This window comes from Ischnura elegans, chromosome 7 (assembly GCF_921293095.1).
Source record: "Ischnura elegans chromosome 7, ioIscEleg1.1, whole genome shotgun sequence".
Classification (NCBI taxonomy): domain Eukaryota; kingdom Metazoa; phylum Arthropoda; class Insecta; order Odonata; family Coenagrionidae; genus Ischnura; species Ischnura elegans.
The window spans coordinates 88,723,688-88,739,363 of record NC_060252.1 but is presented as its reverse complement, the minus strand read 5'-3'; the positions used below and the strand labels follow the sequence as shown (position 1 = coordinate 88,739,363).

Below are 15,676 nucleotides of genomic sequence, written 5' to 3'. Positions count from 1 at the left end.
TTAACCCATTACCGGCCGAGTAAAGAAATACGTGAAAATATATAATTTTTTCCCTTCATTTTACCTAATAATATGCTAAATAAGATAAATTGAAAATATGAGCCTTCAAAAAAAATTGCTTATGGTAAAAAATAAATGTTGCGTTTTCGCAACGTTGGCCGAATCCGGTATCTATAGGTGGTTATGCAACCCGCATTACCCAATATTGCCGTCTCATAGGAACATGCCGTTTTTACTTTCAGATATAATCCTACGCCTTTTTATGCCACGTATTTGATAGATATCGTCATATTTGAAGTTTAAAATTCCTAGATATTATGTTTCCGATAAGATTATGCATTATTTAACCTAAATCCAATATAAAATAGATATGCATTACGGTTTGAAAGAAATGAGTCAAAGCGAATATGTTTACAGAAGCTAACATATTTTCCAGTTTTTAATTGTCATTTTTATCTTTACAGATTGAGCTATAACAAATAATGACTGTTTACCAAATACATGAAAGCATTTCGGGTGCAATGGAACAAAAAATGTTGTACATTCATATATGGTTCGGCTTTTACACTGTCGTTTCGGCAACTACTTCTGGTCTCACTTTTTTGAACCCTCTGACCAAATTCGTCGTTTCGTGCTTCACGAATCCGCGATGAATTACATGGCCTACCTTTTTCTATATTTATGGACGTGAATTGCATAGGGGTACGTCATCTACTGACTCATTCACTTTTCTTTTTAGATGCGTCCCTGCTAGATACGATTGGAAGTCTACCAGTAACATTTACTTCCGTTGCATAACCTGTACAATTTTCAGGATTTAGTAAAACGCGGTCCAGTAAGTTGATAAACTAGGACCTTATTTCTCCAGAATTCTAGTGTGGTAATTTGCATTTGCATTATCAAGTAGGTCCACACCTCCCATTTACTATACTCCCCAATAACTCGAGGCTGTGGCATAGTATTTTCTTTTTTCTGCTGAAACATTTCCCTGTGTGGAGGCGCAAAACATGTGTTGCCGAGTTATCATTCCATCTAACAATATTAAAACCTTCAGCTTTATCAAATGTTTATTTTCATGTTCCTTTCGTTTTTACGCCGATGGTTTTACTATATTCTATCAGGCACTCCTCCGTTATATTTTCACGGATGGCTCCAGTGACAAAAAATCCTTTTTCTTTCAAAACAATAAATAGTCGGCAAGATGAAAAGAAGTTATCGAAAAACATACGATGATTCGAGGGTCCAGGGGTAACCTTGAGAAATACTAGAATAAAACTAGCCTCCAAACCTAACTTTCGATTGAAGTAATTTCCTATCGCCTGGTTGAACCCTAAAGCCGTCTGAATGACATAAGCACCAAAGTTAAAAGCGAAATCTAACAAGCTCGTTTTTTAAGAACATTTATGCACTCTAGTGACCAAAGTAAGGTATCATTTGCTCATTATTTCAAAATTTATGCGCAAATATTCCGTGTTGTAATAATTTTTTATTCAAGTCGTCAATTTGAGGTCATAATCTACAAATCTGTTATATTTGTGCAGACAGGAATTGTCTGAAAATGTATATTATTTTTTATTAATCTAAATATGTTTTGGTTCAATGATATCCGAACCAAATCCTCGCCCAATGGTCTTCTTTCGACCAATATCTTGTTGTGGAAGTCGTTGATATCGCTGTTTCGTGAAGTGAGGAAGGACTAATTCGGAATGAATGTACTAAGTTTTGTGTTCCATTGCACCCGAAATGCTTTCATGTATTTCATAAACAGTCATTATTTGTTATAGCTCAATCTATAGAGATAAAAATGTCAATTAAAAACTGGAAAATACGTTAGCTTCTGTAAACATATTCGCTTTGACTCATTTCTTTCAAACCGTAATGCATATCTATTTTATATTGGATTTAGGTTAAATAATGCATAATCTTATCGGAAACATAATATCTAGGAATTTTAAACTTCAAATATGACGATATCTATCAAATACATGGCATAAAAAGGCGTAGGATTATATCTGAAAGTAAAAACGGCATATTCCTATGAGACGGCAATATATGGTAATGCGGGTTGCATAACCACCTATAGATACCGGATTCGGCCAACGTTGCGAAAACGCAACATTGTTTTCCCGATCCGATTTTCGCTTAATGTTGACTTCCTAACGAAATATAAGCTGTAAAATCTATTGATTGACATTTCGTCGTTCATATGAACGAGTAAAAAACTTCATAAAGAGAATAGTTACTCTTAGGAAAAATTATTTATCTTGCGTAACAGGTGACTTGAAAATTGACACATTTTGAGTATTTTTTTAAATATCAAAATACTTATGAACTGTCATTATAATCTCACTAAAAATCAGTTTAAACTTACTTTTAACGAAAAAAGCGAATTCTATATGAATATAATTCAATGGAAATAATTTTTTTGCATTTCTCAATAATGTTGCGTTTTCGCAACGTTGGCCGTAAATGGGTTAATGAGTATAAATAAGTTTTGTAAAAAGGCCAAAGATTGGTTGTTGTCCCATGGTGATATGGATGATCTTTTTGATGTTTGTGAATAATATTAATATTATTATATATTATTTTTATATTTTTGTGAAAGGAGGAAAAATAAATTAATTTTGATCTGTCCACATATTATACTTTATTCTTGCTCATTGTAAGTTATTGCATCACATATATGTTTCATAGTGATAATGTTTCAAAAAAATTATATATACTTTCTTTTTGTTTCTGGTCTGCCGTGAAATTAATTTTTAAGATGGTAGCTCCCATGCTGGTTTTTTAACCATTGGAGCTACCTAAAGCTCCATTTGTGTTGTTCTGTTAAAAAAAGTGTACATTCAAGCTTGGAGTATTAAATTCAATTCAATTCAATTCTTTGATGGTGCTTCTTCGCCCCAAAGCAACAAAAAGTACAATAACGGATTCTTACTGGGTGAGGCTTCGTCGAAATTTATAGATAATTATGGTGCGGCACTGTTCATGACTTAATTCCATTTTTTAAGGCGACTTGAGAACTTTAACACGTCACCGTTTTAAAACTACCAGGCCGATCTTAATGAAACTTTGCATGGGCATTAACCAATTAAAAAGTTATTTATAAATCCCATTTATAGTTGATGGGTCAAAAGGAACATTCTATTCCCGGCATTTAAAAGGCTACTCTCGTAAAAAGTCACGTAAGTACCTGAAAAATATGTATGAGCCTAGTGTCATGAAAATGTTAGCCACTGCCTTAATTGGTATGGACCAATATTTCAGCGGAATATCTATAAAATATTCATCACTTTTGTGAGAAGAACCTGTGTACTTGGGGAGGGAAGATCAACTAACTACCACATCAAAACTCGAACCCGCCTGGAAGTTATTTCTCCCCAGCTGTTTGAGATGTCAGTTGCATGACTATCATGTGAATAACATGATTTGGCTTCAAGTACAGCATTCATTTGCTATCTTAAAAAAAAACTAATGTGCTCAAAATGAGCATCGGTTTTTTTTGTTCATGAATTTTTTATGATATTAAGTAATTACACCAGTAAATGGAGGGTAATTTCATATTCTTCGACATCCTGAAATGATATGGACTAAACTTTCATTAATAGAGCATAGAAAATATGTTACATTCCCTCATTTAATACTTTTTATGTGTAATGCGGTTTAGTTTCAAAGCATGCGTTAATGTTTCGATTGTAATGATTGTTGTCATTGATTTAGTGGGTGGACTAGAATTTTGCTTAAAACAGGTTCCACCAACCAAAATCGGTGGTTGAAAAACGACCATCATCGATTTGTTCTGGAAATTGACTACTTTATCCTCGTGCAGTGGTTTCATAAATGGATCTTTTGAAAAAAATGTTAAATCATCTTAATTACCGCTCCTTTCTCTTCCATTTGAAGAGTTTTTAAAGATTTTGTTTCATCCTTCCCTTAAATTAATTGCTACTGCAAATGAAATAACTTCAGCGGAATGAGAGGAACCAAAGCCTTTCGATTTCCTCCTTTTCTCGTTAAATCCCTGAAAACATTTGTCTGGGCGTCCACCTGCACTGGCTAAAGTAAAGCAACATGTACCTAATGATGCACAAGTAATAGTCATAGATTACCTAATATCAAGGATTCTTCTTCTAAGTAATCAACCCTTGGGTTGGTTTGCAGCAGTCTCTCCATCTCTGTCTGTCCTCCGCCAGCCTCTTCAGCTCTAGGTAGCTGTTGCAGCCCATGTCCTTCATTACTTGGGTGATATAGCTCAACCTCGGCCTTCCTCTGCCGCTCTTCCCCTCCACAGTGCCCTCTAAAACTGTTTTTACCAATCCATTATTTTGTCTCAGTAAATGTCCTACCCATTTACTTCTCCTTGCAGTTAGAATTCTCCACAGGTCTGCTTTCACTCCCAGTCTTTCCAGTATCTCCTCATTCGTTACCCGGTCTACCCATGAAACTTTTAACATTCTACGGTAGCACCATAGTTCAAATGCATCAATTCTTTTTTTCTCTGATGCTCCTATCGTCCAAGTTTCACTACCATAAAGCATTATGCTCCATACAAAAGTTTTGAGTAGATTCATCCTAATCTTGATACTCATGTTTTTTGAAACGTATATCTTTCTCTTCTTGTTGAAAGCTATTTTTGCCTGTTGTATTCTACTGCTTATTTCCCTTTTGCTTCTGGCATCCGTGGTGATCTTGCTTCCTAAATACGTGAATTCTTCTACATTGTTCAGCTGTGTATTACCCAAAGTTATATGTGCTGGTATTCCTGTTTTGCTTACAACGAGTGTCTTGGTTTTGGTCCTGCTTAACTTAAGATTGTATCTAGCCAGCGTGACTTCCATCTCCCTAAGCACTTCTTGTAGTTGGTCTTCACTTTCTGCCAAGACTGCTAAGTCGTCCGCAAAACATAGCTTATATATCCTCTGCCCATGGACCTTAATTCCTGCTTCCGGTAAGTTGCTCTCTGCCTCGTCCAGTGCTCTTTGTAGGTATAAGTTAAATAGCGCAGGTGACAATGAACATCCCTGTCTCACTCCTTTTCTAATTTTGGCCTGCTGTTCATATTGTCCAAATCTCAGCACTGCAATTTCTTCTCTATAGAGACCCCAGATAATTCTTCTATCTTTGTAATTTATCTTTGCTTCTTTCATTATGATAAAGAGCTGCTTCCAATCAACACTATCAAAAGCTTTTTCAAGATCAACAAAAGCTATGTAGGTATTCTTTTCTTTACTCAATCTTTTTTCTAGTATGATTCTAATGGCAAGTACTGCATCTCTGGTTCCTCGTCCTTTTCTAAATCCAAATTGGTCTTCGCTGAGGAGAGTTTCAACCTTATCTTCAATCCGGCTTAGTACAATGATAGACAGTATTTTAGAGGCATGTGTGACAAGGCTCAATGTGCGGTATTGTTCACATCTGTTGGCTGATGTTTTCTTTGGGATTGGTATCATTATACACTTTTGGTAATCTGAGGGAATGTCACCTGTTTCGTAAATCTCACACACTAGTTGATATAGTGCATTATGTGTTTCTTCTCCAGTCATCTTCAATAATTCTGCTGGTATGTCATCTATGCCAGGTGCTTTATTATTCTTGAGTTTTGATAGCGCTTTGTCAAATTCTCCCCTCAGTATGCTGTCTCCTTCTTCTTCTTGATTGATTTCACCTTCGTTCTCAATCACTGTGCTTGTACTAATTGTCATATATCCATCATATAACTCCTCGATGTATTGTTTCCACATTTTTCCCAATTCATCTTGTTCATAAATTATTTTGCCATTTTCGTTCCGTAGTCCATTGCTTCTAGTTTTATGATTTCCAAAGAATTTCTTCACTATTCCATAAGCCGAATCCATTTCATTACGTTTCATATGTTCTTCGACTTCTTGGCATTTTCCTTCCCAGAAGGCCTCCTTTGCTTTTATGGTTTCTCTGTTTATTTCGTTTCTGAGAGCCCTGTACTGTATTTGTGCTTCGACTGTATTATTATTTTTTAATTTTCTTCTTTCTTCAATTTTTTGTACAAGGTCAGCAGTTATCCATTTTTTCCTGTTAATCAAGGATATTAACTCAATAAACTTACTGGATAAGAATGATGTCCTCTGCAAGCGCTCAAGAAAGTTTTCGGAAAATCATTTAGTGTCTTGAGCCATTTTCTATTACGTTTAAGGAATCTATAGTTCACTCTTGAACATTCATTCTACTTCCTCACGTATTTCCAAAACAAATTCCATTCAAGAATTCACTGAGCGCTTTACAACTTTCCTTATGGGATACATAATGCATATTTGTAGCAATTTATTCCGTCACATAAATGATTTTAGATGAAGATGTTTGATCCCTATGTTTCAATAGGATACTATGCAGCATAATTCTTCGATTATGATGATGGTGTCATTGAATAGGCGGGTGGAATGGATATCAATGAAAAATTATGTAGTATGATATCCAATCACTAAAATCGCATATTTAGGGTATAAATGTTTTTCAATATATTTGGCTCTAATTTTATTTTTGAAATTAATAAAAAATGGCACAGTTTCAAATATTAAAAACTGGCAACTTTGCACTACAACCCACCGAATTCGCTTGGAATATTCCATTTCGGTTGACATGCCTTTTTCATTAATTTAACGAAGTTAGGAGAACATTATGGAATTGCAAGGCTGATGAAAATTTCTCCGTAGGGAATGGCTATGTCAATGGTCAAGGCACTCAGAATTTAATCGCCAGATCCGGGTTCGAGTCGAGGTGACGGATTTTTCTTTTTACACACCTGTTTTAGAGAGCAAGCTTAGTTGAAAATGTTAGCTACGCGACACAGGAGAAAAAAAATGGAGATTTCATTACAAAATAAATCAATGAATCACAACTTCTCTTTATTTATATTATTTATTTTATCATTAATAATCATAAAATTTTAAAATTAATGGTGCACCAATTATATAGTATCATATATTTTATAATTAATACTTATGAGATTTATAATTTACACGTTTGATTTTAATTTCCATGCTCTTTTGCCAAGGACAGAAATGTATGGTTTTCATCTGAATATGAAAAATAAAAATTGCTATATGCCAGAAACAGCATACAGTTTATGCCTTGCGTTGACTGCACGAGGAAATTACTACTTGGAATCTCCTAAATTACAGTTTTATCCCCGGCAGCGTCCTCGTAAATCAATGGCACAAGGCAATAAATCGGGCGAGTACAATAGGGACTCATACTTTCCTAGGATGGCCGCCGCCGGAACCGTCACAATTTTATTAAAGCTCACCAACATCACCCGTTCATTTCCGAGGTCAAACATGTCATTTTGTGCATTGGGCTTCATATTTATCTCAGAGTTTTTAAAATCACTAAGGAAAAAAAATTTTACATCTTCCATTCTGAATTTAGCTCGCCTCCTGTCCAGTATCAACTCGATTTCACCATTCCTTATCCTGTCTGGGATGAACGGCAAGTCTGAAGGTTTCTTCAGCATGTGATCGTCAGGATAACATACGGTAAATGAATGGGTGAACTTAACGAAATTATTCTCAAGCGTGGCGTTAGCTTCTCTTCTCAGTGTCGAGATGCAAGCTACATTTTTTCGACTCTTGTGCTTAAATCCCAGGTATATTTTAGTCCAGTGGTCCAAAAATGATCTTGAAAAGCAGCTCACATCCTGGGGGAAAGCGGCGTTGGTGCACAAAATTTCATTGTCCTCGATGGGAAGATTTTGAGCAGCATTGGTTAATTTTTCTATCCTCGGATTCTCATCTGAAATTTTAATGTGAAATTTTACGGATGCGAAACACTCAGGAGATACATAAGAAACATATCTAATTCCTGGGCCAGTTCAAGACACTTTTCTAGAGTAAGTGAACAACATTCCTCTAAAAAATAGCATGACTGGTGGTAGGGATTATCTCTCGCAACATTTTTAAATAAATACAAATTCCAGAGGAGAAATTTCCGAGACTTAAAATTCAGTGTGAGCTTGATACGTTCTCGCTCTAATATATTGAATGTGATATATTTTAAGTTTATAAACCAACGCTTAGGCGTACACTTTTGCTTAATACCCTCTGTGGTCGTGTACTGTGCTTACCGCTTGAACTGGCCCTATGTACTTTCATACTGTACAGCAGAAAAAAGCAAATCTAAGGTTTGGCGCGTAAGTGTGTTGGTTTTCCATTAAATCCTCTCATTTCATGGAAATAGACGTCATCACACGGTACAGTATGGTCGGCAGAAATTAAAGAAAATGTGCAATAAAATTCATGCTTCTAATTTAAAATTGAAAGTAGTCTAAATAAATCAGAATGGGAGAAAAAATAATAGAATATCGTTTTTTTATTTTAAATAATATAACTGCAAAACTTTTCAAATTAACTGAGTGGAATGAGAGGATTGATAAAACAGTGTTATAAGAATTTCACGGAAACTTCTCTGGGATTGTATGACTTGCTATCTTGAGACATAAAATGAGAAACTGATTTTTAAGGCTATTTAATTCTTAGGCAAGGAATGATCATCCCAGGGAAACTATTGGCCTGCAAATGCCAAATGCATGCCAGTTCGAGGATTTGGAGATTGAGGGTAGAGTCAGTGGGAGGGAGAGAGGCAATGACCGAAAGTGTGAAACATTGATTGAAGACGGAGTCGTGCGACAAACAATGTGTGTGTACTGGGAGAGATGCGTGGGGGATGATGGACAGCAAGAAGCGCGGTGATTATTAATTCTGAGGTTGAGGGGGGTGGTGCATTGGCCGACATAGTAGGCGGGGCAGAAATTACAAGGAGGAAAATGATATTAGTGGACGTACAGATAGTGGAGGGGAAAATCGGTAGGCATAGTTTGGGGAGAAAAGAGGCAGGGGGTGAAGACGGTGAATTTTCATTCAAAAGATCATTCGAATGATCTTGCGAATGACCATCATTGACCGTGTATAACGGAAATCTCCTGAATTCGAATGATCATTCGAAATTCCAGGCTTGTTCTTATTTGTTTGAATGATTTTCGTGAATGATATGAGCGCACGGCGTCCATCTTACCATTGGCATCCATTTCGGAATTTTAAGATCATATATAAAAACTTTGGAAGCATAGTAACCCATGCAATAGCTAAAAGTAATTAATATGTTCTTTGATAGAACATAAATTCACAAAAATCAATTGTCTAAGGTGGTTAATTCGGAAATAACATTGAAGTTATGTAATCGTCGTTTCGTTTATTTAAAAACGTCGTTTTTCTCCTCGATTGTGTCTATATTTTGTTTATTTTAAATTGTCAAACTATATTCAATGATTCGAGTGCTAAAGCTTGGGAAGAGACTCCCAATTAATGAAAAAATCTCTGTTTAATCGGTGAACACATTCCAACGAAAACGAACCGTGACATTATATTGACCCACCCAGGAAATCACAATCTCACAGTGGTGCCTGTAAGTCAAGGGTCAAACCCCATACACTAGCCCATGAATGTCACAGTCCACTTTCTCCCCCTTCATTGATATATTAAGAACATCGAATTCTCTGTGGTAAATTTAGGTCCTCATGAAGCCTTTGACTTTAATTGCGCTCAATATCTCGCAACATATCTTGAGAGCATTCGTAGCCTTACGGTAATGGGGAAGTAGCAAGCAATGATATAACACTGAGCCAACTTCATCGTAGAAAGTATGAGGATGCTGAAGCGCACTCCTTCGAAAATAGAGCAGGTCCCTTCCTGTTTTTTCTTCCTGGTACCTTTCTTCTCTCGCACAGGAATGACCTTCGTTCCACTGCACTGTGAAGGCTGTGCACCCGGAAGGACCCCAAACATAAAAACTCATTGTCGACCGGCCTTCACCCTTATGGAGCCCTTGCTTTAAGCTTATTGTGTTATTTTTATTGGAACTGGGCGCTGCGGCGTCAATACGATACTCGTCTCCATAAAGTAGGATTTTTCTGAGCGAGAAACAACGTGCAGTTTTGCCCCTAATCATTTATTCACTCACTTTATAATTTACTGAATCGGAAGGGAAAAGACTTCGGGTAGCCAGTTGAAGAGTAATTTTCCTTATGGTCATATTCTAGACCGCATTATCTTGAAGCATAATCATCTTTGCTCTGCAGCGAAAACAACTTATTATGTACTTCGTTACGGGATCACAAAACGCACGATTTATGAAATTGGTTTTCCGCTATCATTTCGTACCGCTCTAATTCCTCTCATTACTTAGTACGTCTTACCCCACCGATACACAAAGCAAATACAAAAATATGCTCAAGCGCACATGTAAACGAAGTATTCCGTCGTCAACGACTTCCAAAACAATTCCTGTGGTCAGAAACGGTTGGAAATATTGTTAGAATCGAAACAGATTATCGATAGTCGCACCAGTGTGCATCATTTCTGTGCAGAAAATTCGCCGAAATCACTCACCGTGCAAAGCGGTACCAGCGAATGAATTTAATTCGAATGATCATTCGAAAGATTTTTTTTTGCTGGAAAGGTGTATGTCTACATCCAAGAAAGTGATATTAGTGTTGGAGATAGAAGAAGGGAAAGAAACAGAGGCAGAGGAGTTGAGTGAAGAAACAAAGGTGATGATGTCATTAGGCCAGAGAAGAAAAATGTCGTCTATGTATCTTAGCCAATCCGTGCGAGGGTCTCAGCCAGTCGGAAATTTCCCTTATTTCACCGTCTCACACCACTTCGCCATCTTTCGACATGCTTCCCAACATACATAAGGCAAACAATCTAGATCGTCCCCGAGTTTCCACCCAAAACTCGCATACGTAACGCATTTCTGCATTAGATGATTTCTATCTCAAACCATTCGTTCAGTCCCTTCCATTTTACATCAAAGACTCTCGTGACTTCCTTTCTAAATTCAATTTCATTTCCTCCCCCCCCCCAATCAGCCCATAATCATGACAACCATGGATGCCACCTCGCTTTAAACCTTTACGAAAGTAGGAAAATAAAATTGAATGGAAAGTGATCCTAACGGTGGGAATAGTTAAAAAATATTATAAAAACCTCCCAATATACGCTGAAAAGATAATTGAAATGGATCAAAAACTCACCGCGGACATATGAAAAGTCAAAGTATATCTCATTGACTTCCAGGGCACCGTGTATGGAAAATTGCGTTAAAAATAACGCATAAGACACCATGGCCCACGGAATATTCTCCTCGCGGCCAAGATACATAATGGTCACTTATTCCTCTCACAAGATGGTAGACGTAGAACTGCTCCTAATGGAATCATAAAAATAAGTAATAAGTAATTCTAGATTTTAATGAAAGACATCAGGTTTGTATATGAAAGGCAATAATCACAATTATTGCTGAAGTTTGATTTTCGAAATAGCACGTATTTTTAATTGTTTTGGGGAAAAATTTCTCGCATTTAGCGATAGCACTGATATTTAAACTCAAATAATCGAAAAATGTGGTTCTCCTGCACAACTGAAAAAGCTTTTACTTATACAACATTAGAATCGGAAAATTATTACACAACAACTGGTAAAAGTATTTTATAACGTCACTTACAACAGTGTAACAGACCTCAACGCCATTGATAAATACTGTATTCACTTACACATGCTAATGATATTTACTTAGTTTTGTTCATTTTCCTTTTAATTTATGACAGATTATTTTCGAGGAAACACAAAAAACTGCTCCTTAATTCATAATAAAGTCACTGACTTCTCATGTAAATAAGTGAAAAGTTTCTACTCATAATCAATCATATTTAATGTTGCAGCTTCATATATCACCATTAAACTTAATAGCAAAAAAAAAAAGAATCGTAGTTTAAATCTTTCCTGAAAATAGCTGAAAATGTATACATTTTTGATGTTACTTAAAGACAGCATTGGGTCATAATGGGTGAAAAGGCAGCAGCGTATTTTCAAAAATTGAATTCTACTTTCCAAATTTTATCATCTTTCTTCATATTCTACAATATCTATCTACCTTCTGTACATACTAACTACTTTTGCTATCACAAGACTTCGAAGTGAGCAGATAGATTTCGGTTGAAAATAGCAGTGATATCATACCTTGACTTGAGCGGTGAGCAATAATCACTTGATAATTTATACCTTAGGTGTTACGGCCTCCTACATGAACCTCTCAAAAGAGGCGTAATAACTAAGATTTCACAATTAATGGAAAAAGCCTTGAAATTCTCAATTGCTTGGTAAACCTTCTACGTCCGTCTTCGAAAGGCAACTGAGCTCCGAGATTTCAACGACTAAAACGCCTCCAAAGTCTTTCGATGGAGGGCTCTTGTGTTAGGAATAAACTGGAATTTTATTGTACGTAGATTGTACAGGTGCCTATTGTAAAATCGGAGAATTAAGGACTTTCGGCCATAAATATGTAATTGAGTGAGTGTGTTTCAAACAGGTTTTCGACGGCGTATATGAAAAGGCTCAATGAGATCTTTTGATGACTGTCCGGTGAATTAACCCTTAAACAGCGGAGTTTTTTTCGGAGTTTTATTTTGTTTTTCCATTAAAAACTGCTTAATTACTGCCCAAGGGTTCAGATTAACACTTAATTTTAAAATTCTGTTGAATCGTTCTTGCTAGAGGGGTGTTCCCATTTGGGCACGCTAGCCGTTCCGGCCACCGGTCTGCATTCTGTAGAAGAATCGCTCGAACCATCATAATTCTCATTTTTATTGCGTGATACGCCATGTATATTTTTGCATTTACCCATAATACTTCTTTTATTTGGAAATTTGAAGTAATTTCAAATCTTAATACTATATTTTTTCGGTTTATACATTTTTTTTTTTGGCTGTCCAAAGAACTTAACAGCACAAAACTCAGATTTGAAAACAGTTATTGAATGAAATAAAAACACGTTATCAATGAGTTTATTAACAAAATTAGTCCTTTATTGCTGGTATAGTCCTATAATACTAAATATTGGCTTTTGAATTGCCGAGTATGATAGTCAGAATTTCATTAAAGGCAAAGATCTGGGCACTTAGCACATTCTGAGCGCGCGCGGGAAGAATATTCTTCATAAGAACATCGGCATCTTTAAAACGGGACAAATTGGTTATCTTTGCCATCATACCTTATGTCATCAGTCTTTCTAGTTGCACTTGATTGGGAATGTTAAATACGACCACCAGGTCTGGGAAAGGTACATCTTCGTTACAAAAACCCTTGTGTAATCTCTCGCCTAAAGGCTTACTGCGGTATATTTGAACCCCAATTTTCCGTACAGATCCAGGCATTTACAATGACAGCATCAAGGAGATAGCTTCATGTGGACCATCACCATTTTTTCCTCTGATAATATTCCTGTACCTGTTGATGTTTTAATCCGTGAGATCAGTTCCGCCCATCTAAATATTGAAGCTAGAGACCACTGCTGGCTGCCTAACTTGTACCATTTTTGAGGTAACACGTGGGAATCTCGTGACCTTTGTGAGAGGGTGCACACCTAGGGAAGGTGACTTGATAGTTACTACCGAATAGTCATTCTATCTAACAACCACAATATTCCCTTTTTTCTCTCGTGCGAAAGCATGGGAGCAGCGGGGCTGCTTAGCTAGCTGTTTTTTTTCGATCAATTTCAACCCTTTGGGCATCCTTTTTCTCAGAACTGTTCCAGTACCCTCATATCCTTGAGATTTTAACTGACTTATAAGAGGAAAGCTAGTAAACCAATGTCAAAATAAATGGAAAAGATTTATCGCTTACTCTAGTAAATTTTCCAACATGATAAGCAAATACGAAGAGCATTTACCAACGCATTTATGGTAGTTATTTTTTTCTTCAAACACTCAGTCCTTGAGTCCACCAAGTAATCTTGAGGAGTATTCAAGCACTCAATACTATATTTTAAAGCCGAAACTTATAGGTTCACCCCGTCTGAACTGTTTGCAGCCATGATTGCCAAAATATTTTATCATGGATTCATCGTGTTTTAGCTCGAGGGTTGGCACATAGTTTTCTTAACGAACGTACTTTATCATATTTATGAATGACCTAAGTGCAAATTTTGCCGCTGTTATCGTAGTGATAATTATCTGCACAGTAAAAAACTCTGATTATATTTTGCAAACTTGTGAATGGCATTACACACCAGTGTTTCAGACATCATCAACACTCTCCAAAAAATTCTCTTCCTGCAAGCAGCAATAACCACCCAGAATAGAATTGAATAGAACAGAGAAAAATAAATTTCTTCCGTCATGAATATTTCGGAAACCTCAACTAGGAATTTACCGGAAATTCAGCGAAATTCATTTCGAGGAATATATTCTCAGCGGAGGACACGTCATCTCGTGCCTATGCGTACGTCTCGGTTATTTTGCTGTCTCTTCCATCCTTTTCAGGACTAAAACTGACGGAGTTGTAATGGTTGCTTGTAAACTTTCGCCTTGATTGTCTCCTTGCGACTTACAACCAGGGATTGGAAAATTTGACCACGAGTTCAATGTGGTCGATGTGATCAAGATTCAATCTACTTTTTATTGTTTCAAAGTTTGATACGCGATACAAAACGCATCACCATGAACTTCATCTTTGGATTTATCAAACATCCTTTCCCCTTCCACCATGCCCTTGATCGTTGAGTATGTATACCAGTGGTAGAAAATAGCCCTATACTTATACTATTCATACTAGATAGTTGAGCAAAGTATAACGAAAGCACCATGAATAAAAGTGTTGAATAGTATAAAATCTATTTTTTGTGCTAAAAATTTGTTGAAATATTACAAAAAATTACAGAAAAAAATATTGAAGTCGTTAAAATCGAGTGACGTAAGAAAAAAATGAAAGATTGACAAAAACCTAGCGTTTTACATCGAAATTAATTGTTAACAGACCCAATAACGACGCGTCGTTTGTAGCGAAGAACACCCGCCAAAAGAGACACCCCCGGCTACCGGCTAGCATGCCCATATGGGATCACCCAAAAATAAATTCAAATTCCTTGTCTCATGCGAAATATATCACAAAGCTGGCAAAAGTAACCGAAGTTGACAACATTCATTATGAGGATAAGATTAAATACTTAGCCGAGTATAAAAAATGAAAACGAAAAAAATCGCATTTACTGAAGACACTTCGCCATTTTTTCTCTTTTGCCGCCTCGAACAGAGTGAGTAAGAATACCTATCCTGCCGCAGTCAATTGCTGGTATAAATGCTGGTCGTAAGCACACGAACCGAATAAAGTGATACATTGTAATCATTTTTGGCGAAAACAGCATGCTCTATAATGTTTGGGCCGGATTTTATACGAAATTATTTAGACCACTGCAGCTATGCCCATATGGGCACGCTAGCCGTTCAAGGGTCTTAGCCCACATATCTGCAAAAAATGACTCTGCACACTTCAGTTTCCTCGCTAGTTGATCCCTTAGTATTCACTCTTGAGTAAACTAATTTTGGGCATGGATTTATTTAAGATTATTGTAGCCGGTAAGTGAAAAAAAATTATTTGAAAATCAATGGTTAATTGGTTATTGGCGCTCAAAAACACGATAAAATGCTTTTTTTCTCAATGTAATTCTGCGACGTAGAAAACGTGATTTGAATTTTTTCGGTAGATGAGAACTTTCATTCTTCTTCTTGGAAATTAAATACTTTTCATAAATGTCATATTTGCAATAACCACGCTGTTGCTCAATTTCCCGAACGTATTTTATTAACGTCAAG

At 36.4% G+C, this 15,676-nt stretch overlaps 1 protein-coding gene across 1 annotated transcript; it reads right to left on the bottom strand.

The window, feature by feature from the left end:
* Nucleotides 1-6,943: 6,943 nt before the first annotated feature.
* On the bottom strand, nucleotides 6,944-11,345 carry LOC124162876. The gene is made up of 2 exons (XM_046539569.1): nucleotides 11,063-11,345; nucleotides 6,944-7,764 (listed from the first exon to the last, which is right to left on the bottom strand). Exons 1-2 carry the CDS (start codon nucleotides 11,187-11,189, stop codon nucleotides 7,157-7,159), a joined length of 735 nt encoding a protein of 244 aa, XP_046395525.1. The 5' UTR covers nucleotides 11,190-11,345; the 3' UTR covers nucleotides 6,944-7,156.
* Nucleotides 11,346-15,676: the final 4,331 nt, after the last annotated feature.

What these genes read in the sequence shown, in the direction of transcription:
- LOC124162876 (XM_046539569.1), bottom strand. Translation starts at nt 11,189, where the DNA reads ATGTATCTTGGCCGCGAGGAGAATATTCCGTGGGCCATGGTGTCTTAT. An exon ending in TGACTTTTCATATGTCCGCG is followed by an intron (nt 7,765 to 11,062) that starts GTGAGTTTTTGA and finishes TTAAAATTTCAG; the next exon opens with ATGAGAATCCGAGGATAGAA.